A 24997-nucleotide genomic window follows, 5' to 3' on the forward strand; every position below is an offset into this window, starting at 1 on the left:
TGAGTGTGTCACGCGATATCTGTTACTTTTCTCCGCACTGATCACGATTATTTGTAAAGATTATTGAAGATTTTATTTATACTTTTAAGTTATAAAACAGTGTATATGAACTCTTGTTTGGTGTAAATAAATATCTAAATTAGACTAAAAAGAAGATTTTAATGCGACACAGTTGGACATTTGTTTTTCAATCCATTGCGCCCCCTGCAGGAAGTTAACGTTTTTTCTCCTTGGAAACGGCTATTAGCTTGTAGCGCTCTAGTAGCGCTTGCTCGGCTGTCATTGCGCTTGCCGTAGATTTGTGGGAGTTTATGTAAAATCATGATGGCGGCGGCCTGTACGAGAACGCTGGGTAAGGTCGGCCGGTTAGTTTTAGACACGCCGACGTGCCGTTTTACAAACACTGCAGCATTCGTGCCGAGAACCTCCATGAGATGCCAAGGGAGAGCTTACGGTACCGGTAGCTCGGGGTTTAAATCCAGACTTTTGCTCGCGGCGCCGGTGCGAGGCAGTGGCAGAGTCCTGGGATGCGCCTTCTTGCTCGGAGGTGGTTTCGGCTTGTACCAGACCATCAAACTCACACTTCAACATCACCTTGCAGAGAAAGAAGCTGACGTAAATATACACGAATGTGCAATGTCTGACACCCTTGAAATTTTCTCGTTGACGTGCAGCTGTTGAAAGTCCAATATGTGTAATTTTTAGTTTGCTGGCTTACCTTGATTTTTATTGTTTCAGGCATCAGATCTGGACACAGACCTGAAATTGACTCTCTATCAGTATAAGACCTGTCCGTTTTGCAGCAAAGTGCGAGCTTTCCTGGATTATCATCGACTGCCATATGAAATCGTGGAGGTCAATCCCGTTATGCGGCAGGAGATCAAGTGGTCGACCTACAGAAAAGTCCCCATCCTGATGGTGAACGGGACGGTGGTATGTAGTCTTTCCTGATTATGGATAGTGAAGTATATGATGCTTCTGCTCACAAAGTCTCTTTCTTGATCGATTCCTCAACAGCAACTGAATGACTCTTCAGTAATTATTAGTGCTTTGAAGACATACATTAGCAGCAAGTGAGTATCTTCTGCTTGAATAGTTTTATTTTATTTGTATGGATGTTATTGTTAGACTATTTATAAGATATGTCTGCATAAAAACAAATTCTAATCTACAGAATATATTGATATACTTATTAAAATGGGAATTATAATTAAAACATCATTACAAATTTAGTTTTTTTGCCTGATAAATGGATAAATCAGTGACAACGTATAATGGTTTAAAATAACAATCAATTTTTATTTTGTTCACCAATAACATTTTAATGGGTGTCATCTGTAAATTATAGTAAAGATCTAGGATAATCATTGTTTGCTTGAGAGAATGTAATGCTATTAAATACAATTCAAATTATAGAATAAAAGAAAACTATTAAATTTCATATTATTTATTGAGACTGAAACCCTGTTTTTCTCTGACCTATAAATATTTTGTAGTAGCAACACTTAAGCGTCTTTTTTTTGCTGTGCTTTTGGCTTGACTTTATTTGTAACATTACATTTTATACATTAAATTTCTTCCCTAGTCACAGTTTGAAGCCAGAATGAAATGGCACCATTATATTTTCTTATAATATTGATAGAATATAATAAGAATATAAATATTTTGTCATCGTGTACACACTTTTCACTTGTTACAAACATGTTCGAGAACACAAAAGAACCTATTTGGTAAAATGTTGGAAACCAGTAACTGTTGACTGTATTTGTGTTTTTTACAATGCAAGTCAGTATTTACTGGCTATTGTAATTCTTCAAAATATCTTTTTTTTTTTTGCTCAAGAACAACAACAACAATAAACTCATAAATGATCAGAACCACTTAAGACTGAGTAAAGCCTGGTTTATACTTCTGCGTCAAGTGACCGGCGCAACTCACGGCGCAGGCAACGCGCGCAGCTGTGCATTTATACTTCTGCGCGCTGTCTCTGTTGGTCTGCATTAACACTTCCGAAACGCTAGTTGGCAATGAGGTGTAAATGTTTCTCTGTGTCGAGTTTCTTCGCTTCTGTTTTGCTATTCTGAACACTTCCTGGATGTACAAGTGACTCAAACTCGCTCATTTTGAGGCAGGAACCGGCGGACGTGCAACAACTTTAATCATGAGGTAAACACAAAACAAAACTTTCCATCCGGAGCTCCTTCACGGGACTCCACACTTGTAAACAATCGCTCGCGCCATTCGCGCGGCTCTTGGTCCCGCCCAGACTCGTCGGGGCTAGCAAGCCGACCAATCACAGGGCTTGCGCTACGCGTTGTTGCGACGTGTAGTTACAATTTTTGAGAGGTGCACGTCAGTGACGGCGACGGCCACGGCGAAGGGCTATGCATCAGCGCCGTAGCCTACGCCGGTGTTTGACGCAGAAGTATAAATCAGCCTTAAGGAGTCCATTTTTATTTTGGGTTAACTATCCCTTTAAGTACTGCATTCATTTTTGTGATTGCTTCTTCGCTATAAAAAAGTTGTGGTTCTGTTCATTCTGGCAAATGAATGTAAATTTAAATGCAAATTTGGATGGTCTGTTTTCTCCTCCTAGGGACAAAAAGATATCTGAGATTCTTGCTTGTTATCCTGAAATGAAGTCAAAGAACGACAGAGGGAAAGACGTGATAGAGTTTGGCAATAAGTACTGGGTCATGGTGCATGACGCGGATGCTGATCAACTATATCCTGGAAAAGACAGCAGAAAGTAAAGCAAATCAGTTATGTCTGAGAGTGATTGCATTCTCAACATATTTCATTTTTTATTTACTGTGTCAAACAATAATTTAGCTTTATGGGGCTTCCTCTATGTTTCAATAACATTTTTATTTCTCAGAGAAGAGATTAAATGGCGGACATGGGCAGATGATTGGCTGGTGCATCTAATTTCCCCAAATGTTTACCGGACGCCAACTGAAGCCCTCGCATCTTTTGACTACATAGTACGGGAAGGGAAATTCGGTTCCTTCGAGGGCTTTTTTGCTAAGTATTTTGGAGCTGCTGCCATGTGGATCATCTCAAAGAGATTAAAATATAAGTATGCACCTGTTGGCAGTGTGTAAATAATATGTAAAAAAAATGATTTGATATTAAAGTTAAATTTGCTCGTTCTACAGACACAATCTGCAAGCTGATGTAAGGCAGGATCTTTACAAGGCTGTCAATGACTGGGTGGCAGCCATTGGAAAAAACAAGCAATTCATGGGAGGTGATGAACCCAACCTTGCAGATCTGGTATGTGTTTTTCTGATAGACAGAAATTATATTAATAGAAATACACTTTATTTCTGTAAACTGGGGTCTATGAAAGCTTTTTCCACCACTAAATGAAAAAAAGGTTATTGCTACTTTTTAGCTCAGAATTCAAAATCCTGACTTTTATCTCAGAAATGTGAAATGTGAACTTGAAATTGTGAGTTATTGAGTTAGAATTTCCTTACAATTAAAAAAAGTCAGATTAGTCAGGTTAAAACTTGCAACTGCGAGTTTTCAAAATTCTGAATTTATATCTTGAAATTCTGATAAATAAAGTAACAATTCTGACTTGACTCGCAATTGTGAGATAAAATTTGGACTTTTATCTCAAAATTCTGACTTGATAACTTGCAATCGCAAGTTTTAATTTTTTCAATTAGCGAGATCCAAAGTCAGAATTTTGACCATAACTCGGAATTAAGACTTTTTATTTCAAATCCTGACTTCATAACTTACAATTGCGACTTATCTCAGAATTGTTGCTTTACCTTAAAAAAAAAAAGTCTGAATTCTGAGGTAAAAAGTTCTTATTTTCAATTTCTTGCCACTCGTTTACATGGGGATCTGTAAAATATCTATGTTTTTGAAAAAAAGGCTCTTATTGTCACGAAGCCTGCGCTTATTTAACTTAAAAGGCTGTATATTAAAAATATACAAAAATATTGTGAAAAAAATGAATTTTTGTTGTAAACAACAACCTCACTGCAAATCTCATCATGTAGCGTATTTTTAGGGCACAGGGTTACAATGTAACCTGCTCACCTAATGTTTACATTCGTAATATTTATATTATTTGCTAATAATTACCTCATGTGGAGCTCTGAATGTGCGTCTCATTTCAAAGTCTGCTACTGTTCACCGCAGGTCGCATTTCGGTCACAGAAGCATGCTTTTAGAGCTTTTCAGACTGAATGAAATATGCGGTTTTCCAACAAGACAACCCAGGGTGCTGAAATATAAAAGGCTAAACTGGGCAACTAAATAGGCAACTTGGTGGGTTACATAGACCAAAACACAGACAGACGTTCCGGCACAGAACGCCCATTTTTAAAGCAGAATAACTGACTTCAGCATTGTTTTTCAGAGAACAAGAATGTTCACTTAGCATGTTTCTTAAATATCTGCAAACATATTATGATATTTTTATGCTTTAGAAGAGTCAAAAACTTACATACAACACCTTTAAGTGTGCCGTCAGGAGCCACAGATATTTTGTTTTGCTTGTAAATTATTTGTGACTCACAAAGTGCTGAAAATGGTTCACTTGCATTTTAGGAATCATAAACGGCTAAAATCTTTTGTCGGTCAATAAATTGACATCAAACTTACATTTTTGGGTGAACTATCCTATGTAATTATGCTGGAATATGTACTTTACTTAAGTAATAGGCTCCTTCTCATACCTTGTTTATTTTTTATTTCTTTGCTATAGGCAGTGTTTGGAGTTCTGAGGGTTATGGAAGGCCTTCAGTCATTTGATGATATGATGGAACACACCAAGGTGAAGAAATGGTACAGCCGAATGCAGAAGGCCACACAACATGTGTCATAAAATCAAAGCTTCTGTCATTCTGTCATCGCTGCACCGACATGAAGCTCTTGATTAACACAGCACAACTTTAAAAAGCTTGATGCCATCTAATGGTAGCCTGCTGGTTTTGCCGTAAAGACTTCCTTTCTAGTAATTAAACTGGCTTTCATCTATTCTTGGCTCAGACTGTAACCTCAAAGCTAAGAAATTAATTTAAAGATATCAATAAAAAAAAAATCCCTGAAATGGCATTGAACGCTTTTACTCTGTCATTATACTTGACTAGGCTGGATTTCTGGATTTCCTTTTACTTTGGATGGCAACATGAACCTATTTCTATTTAAAGTAAAACATCCTCTTATGGTAGTTGTGAATGAGCTTTACAGGGATTGTTCTTAAACCATCCAGTTCTTCAAGTGTGTGGATTAGTTTGAAGCTAACATCAGTTTTCACAAATTACGGTTAATTGTTTTCGCATATGTTGCTCTTTCTTGTTCTTTCGAATTTCTGCTTCGCTACAATTGTCATCAAGTGGCATTTAGGTTGCTTACTCAAGCTTACAGTTACCTCAGTTTAGATTGCTCTTCTTTCAATCTGAGGTTACAGTGACTTCAAAACTTGTTTGCTGATTGTTCATATTAGTTTTCAAAGCCTTGGGTTTAGATGGTTTAATTTAAAGGAAATCTTAATGAATAATGTGATAGTTTCTATGGACATTCAGCCTGTTCATTTAACCAAGATATTATCTATGCATCATCTTTTGATTTGACAAGAATGGTAAATATTTGTCAAAGAAATAAACGTCTCAAGCATATGGTCATTGGCTTGATTGGTCTGTAAACTGTTTTTTAAATAGTCGAAACAGAACATACATAAATACATACATACATACATACACTACGCTAATGCAGTACACAAATTGTATGTGTAGATATTGAGTTCAATTGTTAAAAGGGCAGATTAGATTATTACATATATTATAGATACAGGGTACTTTTGGGTGCTGGAATTCCTGGAAAATGCTTGATTTTTAATGGTGTTTTTAAGGTTAGAAAAGTGCTTAAACCTGCTTGAATTTGAAACTTCAGGGCTCAAAATTGTGACCATTTTGGTTGCATATGCACCTGAAATTTTATCTATGTGAGCTCAAAATATATTTGGGAGCATTTGTGGGATTGCATAAATTGTTGCCGTGTGACCAGTTTTCATTGCAAAATGTTCATTGTATGCTCGTATTTATGAAGCTAATAATATGCCAAAACAATCTGAATTTGAACTGTTCATTTGAATTATTAATAGTTGTAAGTTAATAAAGACTAAATATTATATGCCATTTAAAATTCTTTTGAATTTTAATTTCTCAACTTGAATTTTAATTTCTCAACTTGAATTTGAATTTCTTAACTTGATTACTGAACATCTGAAATTTAAAACAACTCAATTTTTTAAAGTCAGATTTTTATAGACACAATTTCAAACTTTAGATTTTTTTGGTTCTGAATTCATAGACAGCAGATATTCAGTTTGTAAAAAAAAAAAAGTTTTAAGTTTTCAAGATGGAGAAATTCGGAACATCAAATTTAATATACTAAAATACAAAATTTAAAATTCAGATCATGAATTTCAGATCTTGCAGAAAGTAGGTCAGTGGTGATCAGCAAGGAAGAGTAGATGATCACCGAAAAGTCAAACTAAGCATTTTGGCCTATCATACAGCTGCTTGAGTTTGCTGGCGTTTGTTTGGCTATTGGGGCGCAGTTATTTTTAGTAGTTAACATGCATGCTTCAGTGAACCAAATTCATATATTTAAATTAAATCTCATTGGTTAATCAAACAAGCTCTCAGTGTTTTGAGGGATAAAGAGCTGATTCTGACTTATACTGTAACCTTATCTTTTAGTTAAAAATTCAAATTATTATTATTTTTTTAAATATCATATAATAATCAGTTATATTAACTTTTGGCATATTATTAGCTCCATACATATTTTGGAGACATTTACCCAGAATGCATCTAATCATGAACGACTGGTCATGAAAGTTTGGCATTACATCCAAACAAAATCTGACTGTGAGCTCATTTTTTGAGATATTAACTTTAGGTAGAAAGAGACCAAATTTTAATAACATACTTCTTCCAATAACTGATTATTTTATATATTTGACCATTTTTGGGTGAACTATGCCTATAAATCTATGCTTTAAAGTATTCAACAACTGAAGTTGAAATGTAATTTTTTGTTTTTAAAAATAGCTCAATGGATTTAAATGTGAAAAGTACATACATCATAAATAAATGTAATTTACTGTGGTTGTTAGGTGCTGGAAAAGCATAAAAAAGAAAAAGTGAAAAGTGCTGGAATTTGAAGTTGGAAAATGTGTAAGAACCCTGTACATGACAGGGTATATCTGTGGGGTCTTAAAATGTCTTAAATCTCAGAAGCTAAATTTTTGGTCTTAAAAAGTCTTAAATCCATCAATATATTGTGTTGCAGGTCTTAAATCTTTTTAATAGGTCTTAATTTTCCTTTGTTCATATATAGCTACCCAATCAGGCCATTAACTTACAATCATACAAGAATGTATGCTTATAAGATCACAAACAATCCCAATCTCTTTACATTTTTTTTTTATTTTAAAATAGGATTTTAACTAAATTTACCATAATTTTTTAATTACTTTCCTTACAGTAACATTTGTTTAAAAGTTCTATATTTGTTTACTGTGAATACTCACCTGACCTATATTTCTTATTATTTAAATTATTATTATATTGTTAAATATATTAAATTATAATCATTTTTGATAAAGCAAATGAAAATCTTTTTCAACTGGTATATTCGAAAAAAAAATCCTTAGCATTTTGCCCTGTATAAGTCTAAAGTTTCGTTCAATGGTGTTAAAAAGGTCTTACATTTAACTAACTGGGTGAAACCAGCAGAAACCCTGATAAAAATAAAAATAGGAAGTTATAAAAATAAAAATAGGAAGTTTTAAAGTTATTATAATTTAGATGAAATTCATTCAAATGTCATTCAAAAATGTCATAACGTTACTACTGTTTATTATTTATTATAAATGCCAAACGAGATGCCCACACATAGCGACGCGTCGTTGTCAGGACAACCTAATACGCTTCAGTCCATTGGGCATACACTTCTCAGCTCTTTGTCGATAAAGTTCGAAATAGCCAATCATTAACCAAAACAGTACATCGAAGGCGGGACTTGTAGTGCCAGGAGCGTCTCTGATTGGCAGCTATTGTTGTCCGTGCGAGACTACCGGGTAGTGCAAACAACATTACCCGGGGGATGCAACGTTGTATACTTGACTTGAGGTTGTAATATTTTTTTTAAATTCATATTTACCATTTAATGTACACGACTTGCTTTTTCAAACGTATTTCCGATCATGCCGATTTAACTGGTTGCAGTGCGTAAACTAAAATAACGACTCAGAACTACAAACATCGTTGAATGTGGACAAAGTGGACGCTTGTTTCGTAACACTTCTTTTTTATTTTTCTTACAAGTTTCTGACACACATCTGGGACACTTTTACATACCTGTAACTGTTTTAAGACCGTCTTACTAAAGTAAAGGGATGAAAACACGGTCGTCTTCTCCGCCCGTTCATGTTCATATCCCAGACTCCACATCTGTGCATGTTCACCTGAAGAAGAGCCCACAGAGGAGCCAGGTTTGACCAAATCCTCCTCTTGTTCCAGTTTAAATAAATATCATCTGAATTACAGAAACAGTTAAGTCACTCATCACCATTACTGTGTTTTTAGCAGGCAAAAGTGAGCAGTTTGCGATCCACTGCCAGTGTGAAGGTCCGAGCTCCATGGGTTCCTCCTGGAAAGAGCTCAACACGAAGACAGTACAAATGGGAGGTTTGTTTAGCCCTGTTTTACTTTATTCACCAGCGTGAAATAAAAATCTTTATTATGAATAATAATTATTAAAATCATTTTATCTCTAAACACACACAAACACATACATTTATAAGTGCCCTTGTATTTTTTAATTAAATATATTTAATTTTACTCTTAATGCAGCAACCTTTCCTGTGTGAGGGCCGGACAAACCATGTCACATCATTCGTTTTTTTTTTTACGTCACCCTGTTTACCATGTACTTTCACTTTTGCTTTATTTCAATTGTGTCACTTGCAAAATTTGAGAACGACCAATGTCAATAAATAGAGCAAGAGTTTTTCAGTGCATTCGTACACTGAATTAGACAAACACAATAATATTACATACCTACATTCACTGCTACTCAGTTTCTACTGCAGCTCCATGACCAAAAGTCCAACAGTGCATTGTGTTGTTATGTCACATTCCCATTCTCTAGTAAACCACAGCCATACAGTCAATTTCACACAGATAAAATCACGCTGCTTTTTTCTTGTTTTTAAAATGACAATTGCATTTTCATGAAATACTGTTTTAATTCCTTAAAAATTCCATCAGGGGTCTACTCGCTGCTTGGAGATCACTCCGGGACTCTCCTCTTCCTCACCTCCACTCCGGCTCACCGACCTGTCCAGTGAAGAAGAGGATCCAGGAGGAGCCATCAACAAATATGAGAGAAAAATCGAAAGCCTAATGTCGGAGGTTGACTGTTTAAAAAATGAGGTATGGATTGGGAATTTTATATTCCTGTGCCCTGGCATGAATCCGTGCAAAAATCAAAATAGTTGTTTTATTTGTTTTTGATCCATTTTATTTTGTAATCAAAACTTGTACACAGTTTCAATATATCAATTTCGATACTACAGCAAAAACATAGTTCGTTCACCAAAAACTGAATATGCTGTCGTTTTTTGCTCTCCCTTCACTTTTCACAAACCTGTTTGGGTTTCTTTCTTCTGTTGAACACAAAAGAAGTTATTTTGAAGAATGCTGAAAACCAGATACCATTGTCTTCCTTAATAGGAAAAACTATTAATATGGAAGTCAATGGTTACAGGTTTCTAACATTCTTTAAAATGTCTTCTTCTGTGTTCAACATACAATTTTTTTAATTTTTGAGTGAACTATCCCTTCAATACCAAATGTTTGCATGGTGTCTAAGACTTGACCTTATATGTTGTGTGCATGCTAATACTGAATTTAACATCTTGCACGTGAATGGTCTTTTACACTGGTGCTGAGCCATCGGGCAGTCCTTAATGTTAAGTCCTGCATGACAATAAGAAAGATTTTATAATTGATTTGACTCTACAGGTGAAATTACGGCAAGCAGAGGAGCACCTGAAGCACCAGTCACAGCAGCTGAGTGCCTGTCAGCATTTGATTGACCAGCATGAGGAAAGACTTGAGGAAGCTAGTAAAAGCTTGAGGAGGTCAAAACGTGAAAACACAGATCTGCGTAGCTCTGCAGACGGGACACAGGGTGAACCTGGAGAAATCAGGTACTGTACTTTAATATATTTTTGACATATTTATTTTCAGTTTTTTTTATATACTGGATTTTTTAATTGTGTGGTTGATGTGGACAGATCAGATGCAGGACCACTGCACCAGGAGCTAGAAACTCTGCTGAGGAAACTGGTGGAAGCTGAAATTGATGGTCAGGCCGCAGCCAAACAAGTGGTGCTTCTGAAGGAATCTGTGGGCAAACTCAAAAAGGTAGATTGCAAACTGCAGTGTCTTACAGTGATATTTTTTCACGTAAATAAAACACATGTGATTTGTGTATTCAGGAGAAAAAACAGTCAAAGGTAAACTCGGATCAGCTGGGCCGTCAACATGAGCTACTTGAACAGAAGTTGGACAAATTTGTGGAGACAAACCGAACTCTCAGACGCCTTTTGAGGGAGCAGCATGGGCGTGAGGTACTATTGTAAACTTAATTTATTATACATTTAATTTTAATTTAGTTCTATTGTACTGCAGAAATCCATTGTTTTTTTCTGTTGTTGTTTTTTTATTTTTATCACAGACAGATGCTTTGAAGATGACTGATGAGAGAGAGATTCTAATGAGGAAGCTAGCAGATTCTGAAGCTGAGAGAAGGGTGTGTTGTGTATATATTTTTTGTTGTTGTGGTAGTGTTACAAAAATTGTATATTGGTTTGTGGTGTTATTAATATAACAATGTTGTGAGCTTGATACGCAAAACTGCTGTTCGAAAGTTTGTGGTCATTTAAGTTTTTTTAAAAAAAATAAATGAATACTTTCATACTACACTAAACTATACGCCGCCCGGGTTAATGTTACAAAATAGTTCTATTTGAAGAGATAGTTCACCCAAAAATCAAAATTACAGCATAATTTAAACCGCTTCTGGTTTTAAATTCTTCTGAGTTTCATTTTCCATTGAACACACAAAAAAGATATTTTAAATAATGCTGATTGCTAGCACCCATCGACTTCCAAGGTTACATTATTAATTATTTTGATGGTCAATAGTGCTACCTATCAGCATTTCGCAAAATTCCTTCTTTTTTGTTTAACAGAAGAAAGAAACTCAAATAAGTTTTGAACAAGTGAAGAGTGAGAAAAATTTGGCAGAATTAAAAATGTTGAGTGAAATATTCCTTTAAATCAACGCAGCTATTTTTAACATTGCCAGTAAAAAACAAAAACAGAACAGTAGCAACTATTGAAATTCAGCTTTGAAATCACAGAAAAAAAGATTTTGAAATGTGTTTAATATAAAACATAAACAATTTTAAGTTCTAATAAAAATACATAATATTGTTTTACTGTGTTTTAGATCAAATAAATGTTGCAGTGGTCCATATAAGGCAGAATTTAGTTAAAACTCCAAGAATCTTACCAACCTCAAAATTCCAAATGGTAGTTAATTATTGAATGCAAAGCTGTTTCCTTTCTCTCAAGCTAGACTTGTTGTTTACTATTACTAATAAATATCATTTCTGTTGTAGAAACTTGAGACTAAACTTAGCAGGAGAGAAAGAGAGGCCAATCAGATGGCTGAGAATTTGGAAACTGAAAAGGTAACAGTAATTTTTCTTTATGCATTTGTGTAGCATTCTTCTACAGCATTACTTAATACCTTCAATACTTCAATATTGTGGATTTGCATCTAATTTTCTTCTGCGATGAGTACTTTAAAATCTGAAAAATATTTAAAAGACATTGTTTCATGACAGGAGCATATGAAAGCCACAGGAGAGCTGTCCAAGGTTCTTGAATCAACCCGCAGTCGCTTGCAGAACAATCTGCTTAAGAAGGAAGCTGAAAATAAACGTCAGGAGGCTCAGATCCAAGTAAGCCAACAAATTTATACTTTGTTCTCGGTTTTTGTTTGACACAGTAAAGTGAGACTGTAAACATGTCCTGCGACACAGAGACTGGAAGAGACACTGCAGCATCAGCAGGATGAGGTTCAAGGCCTGCTGGAGCAGATGAGAGAGTTGAAGCAGCACTGTGAAGGAGACGTCCACAAACAGGTCTTGGAGGAACACAGAAAACAGGCAGAGAAAAGTGTGAATACTGCTGCACAGCTTTCTGCACAGCTCCTGGAAAAGGTAATGTAGAAAAGAAAAAGATTTGGATATCCTACCAAAGACAAAAACCAGAAGTCAGAATTATTAGTTCTCCTGTTAAATTTTTATTCTTTTTTATTTTTTCCCATAATTTCTGTTTAACAGATAGATTTTTTTCAAAACTTTTCTAAAAATAATAGTTTTAATATCTAATTTCTAATAACTGATTTATTTTATCTTTGCCATGACGGCAGTACATAATATTTTACTTGATATATTTTAAGATTCTTGTATTCAGCTTAAAGTGACGTTTAAAGGCTTAACTAGGTTAATTAAGTAAGTTAGGGAAGTAAGCAAGTTATTGTATAATGATAGATTGTTCTGTAGACAATCAAAAATATAAAGCTTGATGGGGCTATTAATATTGACCTCAAAATGGTTTTAGAAAAATAAAAATCACAGGAGGGCTAAAAAATTTTTTTCTCAGTTTAACAGAGCAAGGAAATGTTCACAAGTATGTTTGATAATATTTTTTCTTCTGGTGATCGTCTTATTTGTTTTATTTCGGCTAGAATAAAAGCTGTTAAGAATTTTTTTTTTTTTTTTTTACAAATTTTAAGGTCAAAATTATTAGCCCCTTCAAGCTATATATTATATATATTCTATAAGCGATAGTTTACAGAGCAAACCATCATTATACAATAACTTGCCTAATTACCCTAACCTTCCTAGTTACCCTAATTAACCTAGTTAAGCCTTTAAATGTCACTTTAAGCTGTATAGAAGTGTCTTGAAAAATATCTTGTAAAATATTATTTACTGTCATCATGGCAAAGATAAAATAAATCAGTTATTAGAGATGAGTTATTAAACTATTATGTTTAGAAATGTGTTGAAAAACAAAATCTCCTTTAAAAAAAATTAAGGGAAAAATAAACATGCGGGGCTAATAATTCTGATTTCCACTTTGTGTAATTTTACCTAAATTTGACATTCAATCCCACATTGTACAGTTTTTATTTAATACTTTCTTTAATACATAAATCACACATTTGTCCAGTATGACCCATTCAGTACAGACTTGTGTTGTGATGCCTAATGTGTCTCTGTCATTTCTTCAGGAGGCTCAGTTAACAGAGGCTCTCTCCAGTGCTGAGGAGCTTCAGCAGCGTTTCTCCAAACAGAGCCGAGAGAAAAGCCAGCTGGAGCTGCAGATCACCACCTTAAATAAGTCAGGGACTCTTTCTTAACCTGCTTTGTGCTCAACTGAAACTCAGTCTAGTCTTTGTCTGTAATTTATTATTTTTTACTGTGAATTCTGGATTATGCTCTGAGTAATTTATGACTAGTAGGTCTCCAAATCAGTGAGTTTATTTTAATAGTCTGTCAAATGCATTGTAAAAACAGGTTTGTTCTTAAGTGAAACTCACAAAGGCTGTCAAGGAAAAGTCAGATTTAGTCATATTTTAGCAAAACTCTTCATATTTTTTCTGCATAACAAAAATAAAACCTACCTTTAGCGATTTTATTTTGCAAGTCGTTTAAAGGAAGACTCAACTTTAATTGCAAATAGTTTGATCTCTGAGCCTGGCGGAAAGCACTTTTAGTTTTGCTTAGCAAAGATCATCGAATCAGATTAGACCATTAGCATACCACTCTAAAAAAAAACTTAGAGTTTTTTCTTTTCTTTTTTCTTGCAGCATTACAGAAAGGTGCATATAACATTTTATGACAGATTTTCAATAGCGTTGGTCAGTTTATCTGCATGCAGGGTGTCCGCCGGATCTTAAAAAGTATTAAAAGCTGATAAATTAATTATGAGAAAATTAAGGCACTTAAAAAGGTATCAAAAAGTCTTAATCACATTTTTTTAAGGTCTTAAAGTTTGTTCAAACGCTGTCCTAGGAGTTCCATTAACAACTGTTTATTAAGTTAAAGTTTTGATACTGATTAGAAGTTGAAGTGGCGATGACGTCTTCAAATATTCTGAGAAGATCTTTAAAAAGTCTTAAAAAGGTATTGATATTATCTTCAGGATTCCTGCATATACCCTGTGCATGACAATTGCAAAAATTAAATTTAACTGAGATACACAAACTGTTTCTATTTAGTTAAAACCAATGTTACCAGTTAAGTTTTCTATCGGGACATAATTTAAAAATGGTAGTAAATTGCAGTGTAACGTTAAAAGTTATTTCAGCAATTGTACTGTGCTACAGTCAAAAACAGAACAAAAAATTATAAATTCTTAATAAAAAAAAAATCTTATATTTTAAACATTGTACAAAACTATGAAAAATAATGCACATTTCATCAATATTTCAGAAACCACATTTGAAGATTACCAGTATTGATTTAAAGGTGCAGTGGGTGATCTTGCACAATGCTAACTGGTTAGCATAAATCTCTGAACCACAGTCCAGAGCCACGCCTCCTGAAACACGAGCACGCACACCTTAAAGGTGACAGCAGAACCCTCTTTCATGTGTTGAGCTAAAACGACTAGTGCTTGGACAGCGGCGTGCAGGAGTTACCTATTACTAAGCCATACTTGCATGCCATTTACGACCAAATATTTAGAGTAGCAGTAAACAATATAGGGAGCGCGTCACAGGTCATTATTGTTTAAAAATGAACCAATGTGAATATAAAACCAACATAACCTCAGTAAAGCAGGCTAGGCGGAATAGCACTATTTACTTCTGTTTTGCTGTTAAACTAAATAAAAATCTACATTATCGATGTTGTAAAAGCTACCTTATGAAACTGAAATAGTCACATCAATTTTTCAGTGGCTGAACAACACTTCTGTGCATATCACCCATTTGAAACAACATCTACAGCTGCGCAATATTTAAAATCTGCATTTGCTGACAGTTTAAGCTACTTATCGGAATTATAGGAAATGTCGGCTCGACTCTATTTAATTGAATGAACTTGTTTTAGTCTTATGCCTTACCCAGAATATAAAAATAAATACACATACACATACACATATTTAGATCATTTACTTTGATCATTACAATTGGACTTTGAAGAGACTTTCAACCAGCACAGCAAAAAATGTTTCTGAAGACAATCACCTACTGCACCTCTAACGAATTAAAATTTCAGAGTAATGATGATGTTTTGAAAATGACACATACAAAATATCTTCATTACTCTGACATTTTAATCTAAATATTAGGTGAAATGTTAAATACTGTAAGGACTCTCACGGCGCTACATATGCTGGGGGAATTATTCAATGTGCTTGAATTAAAATAAAGTCCTTGAATGTGCTGTTCATGAAAGAGTGGGAACCCTAATCGTAGATTATCGTAATACATTTAAAATTTCGCAATAATATTGTATCGTAACACAAGTTTTGTGATAAAATCCTGTTGTGGGGTTTCTGGTGATTCCTACCCCTATTTCCCAATAACATTTCATGTTTGACTGATTTATGGTATTTCCAGAGCTCATGATGGCCAGTGATTGTAAGTGTTGTCTCTTTGCAGTCGTCTCAGTGAGTTGAGTGATCAGTTGTGCAGTTGTGAGCAGAAGTCCTGTGCCGAGAGAGAGGGTCTTCTCAACCGTCTGCACTTCCTCACCTCAGAAAACACTTCCACCAAACTGGAGAACCAGAGACTCAAGGCAAGAACTCTGTCTGGAGAAAGACTTACCTCTTTTGCAGACGAGTCATTTATATGTTCTTGTCAATTAATATTGCTTTATATTCTCCATTAGAGCACTCTGTCAGCTGCAGAGGACAGGCTGTGTTTGTCTCAGGCTGAGGTGCAGCAGCTGAAGGTCTCACTCAAAGACTTCGAGAGTCTGGTGGAAGGTTACAAAAGTCAGGTACTTTCAAGTTTCAGCATTTTTAGAGGGACATCAATAAACAATATTATAAAACTGATGGTTAGTCCTTGATTCTGATTGGTTGAGCCATGTAAATTATTCTACAAATATACATATCTCTATCTGTATATATATCTGACAAAAGTCTTGTCGTCGATCCCAGTTGTAAGAACAACAAATAACAACTTGTCTTCTAGTTGATCATTTGGAAAAGTGGCAGAAGAGAATTTTTTTCTGATGAATCATCTGTTCTGAACTGAATCCCAATCATCACAATTACTGCTGAAGACCTATTGAGACCAGTATGGACCCAAGATTTTTCTAGAAATCTGTCAAGTTTGCTGATGGAAAAATCCTGGTTTGGGGTTAAATTCAGTATGGGGTGTGCGAAAGATCTGCAGAGTGGATGGCAACATCAACAGCCTGAGGTATCAATACATTTGTGCTGCCTATTACATTACAAACCACAGGAGAGAGCAAATTCTACAGCAGGATAGTGCTGCTCCTCATACTTCAGCCTCCACGTCAAAGTTCCTGAAAGCAAAGAAGGTCAAGGTGCTCCAGAACTGGCCAGCCCAGTCACCAAAAATGAACATTATTGAGCATGTCTGGGGTAAGATGAAGGAGGAGGCATTGAAGATGAATCCAAAGAATCTTGATGAACTCTGAGAGTCCTGCAAGACTCTTTGCCATTCCAGATGATATTATTAATAAGTTATTTGAGTCATTGCAGAGATGTAGGGATGCAGTCCTCCATGCTCATGGGAGTCAGACACAATGTTAATTATTTTATGAAACCTCTTTATATATATATTTGAATAATCGTTCTATTTATTAATAATTTGATTAACGTTTTACAAAAAAAAATGTTGCAGGGATAGTTCTTCGAAATATCTTATTTTGTGATCTACAACTATAGCTGTAGAATGCTCAAAGAACTCTTTTGTGGACCATAAAAGTGTAAAGGGTCAGAGAGCTCTCGGATTTCATTTAAAATTTTTTAATTTGTGTTCCAAAGATGAACAAACATCTCAGGAATTTGGAACGACATGCGAGTGAGTAATGATTTAAACAGAATCTTCATTTTTGGGGGAACTAACCCTTTAATCACAGGTGTAAACAGAACTTTCAATAGATGGCAAATAGTTGTGTTTAAAAGCATGACTGATGACAAAAAGTGTGTTCAAATAAAAAATAATTATTTAGAAATTAAGCAAAATAGCTTTTTTATGAATGGATCTGCCCATAAATAGAATTTTTAAAAGGATTATCATTTGTTACTTGCTTCATTTAAACACAGATTCATTCAGGAACACAAAAGTGCAGTGCTGTTCAAAGATGTTTGGAACTATTTTTATTGGAAATTAGAAAAAAAGACAATTTTGTGTTTAAAATGTAGTTAAACGGTTAAAATCTGTATAAAGTCACCATCACGTAATCGATGATGCCTACATTAAAATTCATGAATGAAAATTGTTCATTCCTAACCCTCATGTTGTTCCAAAACTCAGAGGCCTTGGAGCATCTTCTGAATACAAATTAGGAAATTTGAGATCACATAAGAGAGCGTATTATAAAAAGCATGGTCCAGACTCAAAATAAATACCAAAAAACATCCTCGAAAGAGACTATATATCGTGAGTGGTTCATTAAGAACATTACCAAGCTACCGGAATACTTTGTGCATGCATAAATAAAAAAAGAAGGGCTAAATTCAACAGTTTCTTCTCTTCAGTGTCAGTATAGGGTGCACATTTACAATTTTTATTACCTGCATCTGTACTTTGTTTCAAGAGGAAGTCATGCAAGCATCAATACATGCATGCTCAATATACTGACACTGAGGAGAAGAAACAGTTTCATTATTTTCATTACGAGTCATTAGTATTGTTTAATGTTGTCAGATTTCAGCTCTTCTACATTGACGTCAAATAATAATCTGATTTCATTTCATTCATTTATTTTCTTTTCTGCTTAGCCCCTTTATTAATCTGGGGTCGCCACAGCGGAATGAACCACCAACTTATGCTAATATGTTTTACTCAGTGGATGCCCTTCCAGTTGCAACCCAACACAGGGAAACACTCAAACACTCTTGCATTCACCTGTACCACAAACATCACCTGCTCATTTCAGTCAATCTAAATTTAATAGTAATCACAACCCTTTAAATGTTAGTTGCAGAAGACGCATCTGGAGTCTGAGCAATGGAGGCTGAGACTGGAGATGATGGAGGAGGCGGCAGAAAGCGAGCGTGTGGAGGTGGACAGAGAGATGGAGCATGGCCGCAAGCAGCTCCAGGCCCGGATGAAAGAGATGGAGAAGCTGCGCGAAGCTCTAAAGCTCCTGGAGGATGAGCTCAGAGAGACCAAAGAGAACCGGATTATCCAGGACAGGAGAAACACTGAACACAGCTGCGCTCTGGCTGAACTCAGGACAAAAGTGAGGGGTTATGAAGACCACTTTTGTTGGTTTAAGATTTCTACCTTCAGATGTATGATTGAGCCAGCTCACTTGGGTTTATTAATTTCCTGTTTGGTTGTAGGTGGAGCAGCAGAGTAGTAAAATAGAGTCACTCCAGGAGAAGAACTTATTTCTGCTTGAAGAAAATATGCAGCTGAAACGCTCAACGGAAAGCATTGAAAGGTCTGTTGCACATTTGCATATTATTGTTTTGTTTTATACAGTAAAATTTCATTCTCTCTTTTAAAAAGTAAACCAAGTATATTGATATTTTGGTCTACTATGCAACATGCATAACATTTTAAAACTAAATTCATAAATATTATTAATAACGGTTTATATTTATTTATAAGATAAACCAAAGTGTACTTATTGCTTTATATTTTGCTTTAATAAAATATATAAAATATAATAATAATAATATTTAAAAAATGTAAATAAAATATATAAAATATAATAATAATAATATTTAAAAAATGTAAATAAAATATATAAAATATAATAATAATAATATAAAAAAAATATCCAAAATATACTGATGGTATAATCACAATATAAAATGTATCATATTAAAAAGGCCTTGTGAAATTGAAATCAAATATGTCTTAATATTAAAGTACAAATGCAGCCAAAACTAACCATATTGATTTGGTTAGCCTACATTGCCAGTTCGGTGGTTGAACAATTCATCTGTGCATGTCATTGTTAAGACCCCCTCATTTGAGTCGCAACATCAAAGAGCTCAAACAACAAAAGAATCTATATGCAACTTATTTATTATACATAAAACTAATAGAACAACAAATCAAGGAACAAACAAATGTCTAGGGATAGATATAGAAGAATAAGAACTTAAGATATAATCACAACTAACTTTAACTACATAATATAAATAATGCAAAACGAAACCATAAGGTTACAGAATGAAAGAGAAGGTCTCGACACGAGGATGTCCAAATAGCTACACAGTCCTTCCGAAGCTAGCACAACACTCTTATTTATATGCTTTAAACCAATTGGAGAGCAACCAGGCACCTAATCACGATCTGCCACATCCAAACTGATATCCTGGGGTCGTCACAGTCATCAAGAAGAAAAAAGAAAAGTTTCTCTTGTAATCTAAGATTAAAATCTCAAAATGCATTTCTTGTTTGTTTTCAGTTAAATTCACTGATTACGCCTGTCTAAAGTATTGGACGTGTATAACATACTTGACCATGCCCTCCAACTGTCAGTTTTGACAACGAACAAAAATGGTGAGCAGGAGGTGTCTGTTAGGTTGCAATAACTCTTCCAAAACCCTTTACCCAATCTTTTTGAATAAAAGACCCACTTTACTACATCCAATCAGCTCAGAGAAGAAAAAACAAGTCACGTCCACTGTTTTATCATTTAATATTTTGTTTCTCTAGGAACTGTCACAATATGGGAAAAAACGATCACAGCTTCCTGTTCATGTGGACTTTAACTTGTTCTGTGCCAAATAACTATAGCTACGTTTCCAACCACCTACTTTTATGAAAGTATAAAAAAAACAGTTGATGGAAACACCAAAAACATGTGCGCATAACTGAGTTGGATAAACTTTTTTCGATGAAAAAAAGATGTGCATAAATTGCTATGGAAACACTTTTAGCGAACAAATTTCAGTATGCGCATTAAAAAGTCATGTGATTTGTTATATGATCATGTGATGATGAAAATGTGTGCAAATGGACATTCCAGCAGGCCGAGCACATTGTAAAACTGAAATGTTGTTTTAATCATTCTAAAACACAGTAACCCTTTCAGTATTAGTGTTATTATATTATTAATTACCTCCAGAATCAAAAGACGCTATGCTCTGTGTATCACGCCTTTAAACGTCACCACGTGTTCATTGCTTGTTGGCATCGTCTTCTGAGGCACAAGTAATTTATTAAATAAAGAAAAGATTCACGCAGCTTCTCCTACCGCAGTAAATTTTTGTTTTTACTGTTGATATTTGGTGGCAGTTATTCAGGAACTATTTTGTTCGCTTTGTCTCATTGGATGGAAATGCTGATTTATTCGCACATCTTATGCGATATTCCAGTTTTGCATATGAATTTTGACCGCCCGGTCAAAAAGCATTAGGGGATCTGAGATCAGGTAGGTCTCGAGAGCTTCCCCTTAGAAAAGGGTGGAAAAGGAGTTGGGGTGGAAGGAAGGTTTCTTCCAAAATGAAGATAGAGCAGTAGGGGGAAAACTATCCAATTATAGTAAGCCTGCCTCACTCTGATTGGATTATTACTGATTACAGATGAGCAGCCAGTCGTGCTCAATCGAATCACATGTTCCTCGAAATTAGTTTCTGAAACTTCACTTCTTGTTGTTGCTACTCAGGAAGATGGAGGACACGAGTGCTCAGAACAAGGATCTTCTTCAGCTGGTCTCTAAGCGTGAAGAGACCATCAAGAGCTGCCAGCAGCATCTGGAGGAGAAGAGCCGCGAGTGTGAGTGTCTGTTCAGACAGCTGGAGCAGAGCAGAGTGGAGGCACAGAGACAGGTCATATATATACATACACACACACACGACAGTCTGTCAGTCTTCACATGCCTCGTCAGACAGCAGAACTCTTCAACTGCAGTGTTTGATGTTTGTGGACAGGGGGAGCAGAGTCTGGAGCGGCTGATTTCTAAAGAGCGATCCACTCAGTCCAGAATGCTGGAACTGGAGAGCCAACTGAGCCTGGCCAAAAATGAGCTGAGTCAAACACGCCGCAGCAAAGATGATGCAAGTATTCTATGATGAAGACACTTGACGAAAAGATGACAGGAATAGCTCACCCAAAACAGAAAACTGTCATTTTCAAACCTGTTTTATTTTCTTCTGTTGTACACAAAAGAAGGTATTCTGAACTTGAGAATGGGCAACTTGTTGCCATTGAGTACATATTATTTTTCCCCCTTTATTCAGGGGTACCCAAACTCAGTCCTGGACAGCCGGTGTCCTGTTAAGTTTAGTTATAACCCAATCAGACACACCTGGGCTAGCTAATGCCTAGTTCACACTAAAGGATTTTAAGCCTGATTTGAGTCCGATTTGGAAGTTAACGAGCTCGCCGACAGATCGGGCTGTGATCGGGAAGAAATCTGCGGGTGCTCGGCGCTCGGCATGTGTGAACTACTGAACAACGCATCAACGAGGCTCGCTGACGCGTTGCCGACACCTCGCAGACGGAAATCCAACATTCAGCATGCTAAATATTCCAGAGCAGTCGGCCGACTCAACCCCACGTGTGGTCAGATGTAGTGACGAGCTGCAGCCAATGAGAGAGCATATCAGCATGAGCCGCGTGCCTGTGTGTTCAGGAGCTCAGCAGAAACCTCTGTGATTGGTCAGAATGGGCATCGGTGCACTCGCTTCATTCTGCGTTAGCACAGACATGAGAGTAGGCTATATTAACAGTGAAACTAGAATTCTGTAACTATTAGAATTACCATACTGCTCATTCTGACCGTTCTCATATAAAACGCCATACTGTCACAACATATTTACATTCAAAGCTATTATTGAGATATTAAAATTAAGCTTTGAATGTCTGGCATCATATTTAATGACACCATTACCCTAAAAATATAATCTTTTTTTTTGGTAATACAGCCTATAAATATGTAGTTAAGATACTAAAACACTTAAAGGTCTTGGCTTTCATTTTCACTCTCAAACAGGAGCTATTTCACAGCACAGACTATGCTGTTTTGAAAGATATCTAAAGTAAATTGATGTTTTTGCCATCAGAAAGTTTTATGTTAGCAGGAAGTTGCTAGGCAAGAAAATGCACACATATTTAAAGTCACAGCGAAAAGTATCAGACATGCATGCAGTCATTTTGACCAATATGGTAATTTAAGGCAGAAATGCTCAGTTCTTTAGTGTTTTGTAATAAAAAAAAAAATAACAATGTCAGAAAGAAATACACTGATAGTTAGAAAACAGCAGGGTGTTATAAATATGTTAGTTTTATTTCAAAGAGTTAAATTAAAAACTCTCTGTGTATCTATCCACTGGAAGCTTGCAGATGAGTGATTAATCCGCTGATAAATCAGCTGATTTGACGATGTTTTTAAATGCTTTCTCCAAAGCTTAAAACGCTGTCAGTGATGTCATCAGCACACAAGCAGCCAATAGTGTTCAGCTTTTTCTGACGACTCCTCCCTCAAAATTTCATTGGCTGTGGTTTGGTAGCTTGAATGAGCTGATGGGGAATGAGTTGTTGTCAGATCATGTAGTGTGTGACCCCCCTCTTGTGGATCGTTCACAGAGTGTTGCGTAGTGTGACCACCACAGAGATCAAAAGACACAAAGTCAGGTCATGAAGTGTGAACGGCACAGCGATCTGCTGATGTTTAAAATCCTGTAGTGTGAACTAGGCTTAATCAAGCTCGGAGACCGGAAACGCGAGCTCTAGTGTCAAGTTTTACAGTTTGCTGCGTTGTAAAGTTCAAGCTTGGTGAACTCTGACCTGTGAAGAGGCATCACGTGACTGCATGAGACCAATCAAAGATCAAACCATGACGTCTCTGGACAGAAATTCAAAACATGGATCAATCGCTCGCTTTTTTAAATTTCTAATCATCTTGTTTAACCCCGTTCCTTTACTCAGCGCTGTACGACAGAATTTTGCTCAATTATGCTTAAACTCTAGAGTCCGCTGCATGAGAGCTTGATTAGCTAGCCCAGGTGTGTCTGATGTGTGTCTGGGGTTGGAACTAAACTTTGCAGGAGTTTGAGAACCCCTGCTCTATAGACTGTGTGCTACTTTAAAGTTCTGCACAGCTTGGCTCACTACGGTTTTTCATTTTCATTGCAGTTTAATACAGCTTGAAATGGCCCAATCAGCAATGTGTATATGTCAAGTTTTTTTTTAAGTGCTACTTGGAACCTTACCTGAGGTGGTACTAAAAAAGTACCAGGTACAGAAAGCAAAGCAGTGAAAAAACCCTCAAGACTGCACTGCACCACACTGAATGTAGTAGAAAAACGCTTTATATTTCCTTCCCAGTGGAGCTCCGGGGAATTTTTTTTTGTTAAAGTAGAGTATTACCATCTTGAAAACAGTTGTACTTTGTTAACCCATTCCCTGACATTGACAAGATATCTTGTCAATTAAGAGACAACACTTCCCCACCATTGACATTGGTACGGTAATCCCATAACGGCAAAATAATATAAGATCACATGTAAATAAGAGATACACATCTTGCCTTTGGCTTACTCTCTTCTTTTTATCAAGGCTCAACGCAGCAAAATGATCCAGCACGGTCAATCTGGATGAAGTTATATGTATGTGTGTGCATGTGCAGAAAAAGTTAGTTTTATTTTTAAAGGGGTTGCACAGAAACATACCAACAATAGAAGTCTATTAGACACATTTATTACAGTTACATCTACACATTTATTTAAAGCACTTCATTGCCTACAGTACAGTGCAATTTACATTGACCTACATGAAAGCAGGAAGGCAAACACTTGCTAAAGAAATGCAATTAAAATATTTAAGCAGATATACATCTGCAAAACTCTCTGTGATGAAACAGAGGACATTTTAGATTTGTGCGAGTAAATGATGAAGGGAATTTGTGTGTCTCTTTAAATGAAACTCTCTTAGAAATGGTTTGCATTTCCTTTTTCAGATGGAGAAGAGATTTCAGTGTAAACTTCAAGACATGAAGAATCAGCTGGAGCAGGTGAACAGCTCAAACCGCAGCCTGCAGAACTACGTCAACTACCTTAAAGCTTCATACGCTGATGTGTTTGGAGACTCCTCGCTGACCAGCGCACTCAATCCACACATCTGATTTATCAAATGTTAAGTCTGTCATTTACTAATCCTCATGTCATGCCGAAATGCCGATGATTTTTTTTTGTCTCTGGGGAAAAATCCTGTGGATTCACTACGCATGTGTTTCAGTAAAATTGTAATATTTGTTTCATTTTATAAAGGTCTTTATTTATTTGTTGTGACTGAAAAATCAAGGTTATTCCAAGTTAAAACATGGGTATTGTGGAAAATAAGAACACTGTGATTTTAAATTTGGATTTGGAAAGAAATGGCATCACATTTTTTACGATAACTTTACTAAACAAAAAATGACTAATGCAGAGAGACAAAATGTAAAAGCGCTCTCATTTTATATCTGTCCACTGGAAATAAGGTTAGAAAAGTTATGGAATAACATGAGGAAAAATAAAAGTCAATCTTTTTTCATGATGCAGTTCTTTTTACCGATAATGTACTTGAATTTGTTTTGTTAACTTTTTAATAAAACATCATTGCGACAACTCTCCAATGTACATCTTTATTCAAATCACAATGAACTTAACAGTCACGTTATTCCTCCAAAAATATTTATAAAAAAAAAAAGTTAATGGGCTCA

At 35.7% G+C, this 24997-nt stretch overlaps 2 protein-coding genes across 12 annotated transcripts; both read left to right on the forward strand.

The window, feature by feature from the left end:
• The first annotated feature begins 268 nt into the window (after positions 1–268).
• Positions 269–5648, forward strand: ptgesl (prostaglandin E synthase 2-like). Of its 2 annotated transcripts, none has more exon segments than NM_200280.2 (7): positions 269–615; positions 739–933; positions 1018–1073; positions 2597–2749; positions 2879–3079; positions 3159–3276; positions 4730–5648. In NM_200280.2, coding segments are annotated over 7 exon segments (1137 nt in total). In that variant the 5' UTR covers positions 269–321; the 3' UTR covers positions 4850–5648.
• A 2446-nt stretch (positions 5649–8094) lies between these two features.
• Positions 8095–24902, forward strand: odf2b (outer dense fiber of sperm tails 2b). 10 transcript variants are annotated; one of them, XR_012383693.1, is made up of 19 exons: positions 8095–8165; positions 8361–8527; positions 8622–8723; positions 9306–9470; positions 10062–10249; positions 10337–10466; positions 10541–10672; positions 10780–10854; positions 11729–11800; positions 11957–12073; positions 12155–12334; positions 13414–13523; positions 15793–15928; positions 16022–16132; positions 18311–18574; positions 18678–18778; positions 20960–21122; positions 21225–21609; positions 22991–24902. XR_012383693.1 is itself a non-coding variant. In XM_005167163.6 (19 exons), exons 2-19 carry the CDS (start codon positions 8432–8434, stop codon positions 24416–24418), a joined length of 2433 nt encoding a protein of 810 aa, XP_005167220.2. In that variant the 5' UTR covers positions 8095–8165; positions 8361–8431; the 3' UTR covers positions 24419–24902.
• Positions 24903–24997: the final 95 nt, after the last annotated feature.

Source organism: Danio rerio, chromosome 8 (assembly GCF_049306965.1).
Source record: "Danio rerio strain Tuebingen ecotype United States chromosome 8, GRCz12tu, whole genome shotgun sequence".
NCBI lineage: Eukaryota > Metazoa > Chordata > Actinopteri > Cypriniformes > Danionidae > Danio > Danio rerio.

Coding starts and splice junctions, on each gene's coding strand:
- odf2b (XM_005167163.6), top strand. CDS start 8,432: ATGAAAACACGGTCGTCTTCTCCGCCCGTTCATGTTCATATCCCAGAC. Junction 10,673..10,779: donor GGGAGCAGCATGGGCGTGAG/GTACTATTGTAA, acceptor TTTTTATCACAG/ACAGATGCTTTGAAGATGAC. Junction 21,123..21,224: donor GAGTGGAGGCACAGAGACAG/GTCATATATATA, acceptor GTTTGTGGACAG/GGGGAGCAGAGTCTGGAGCG.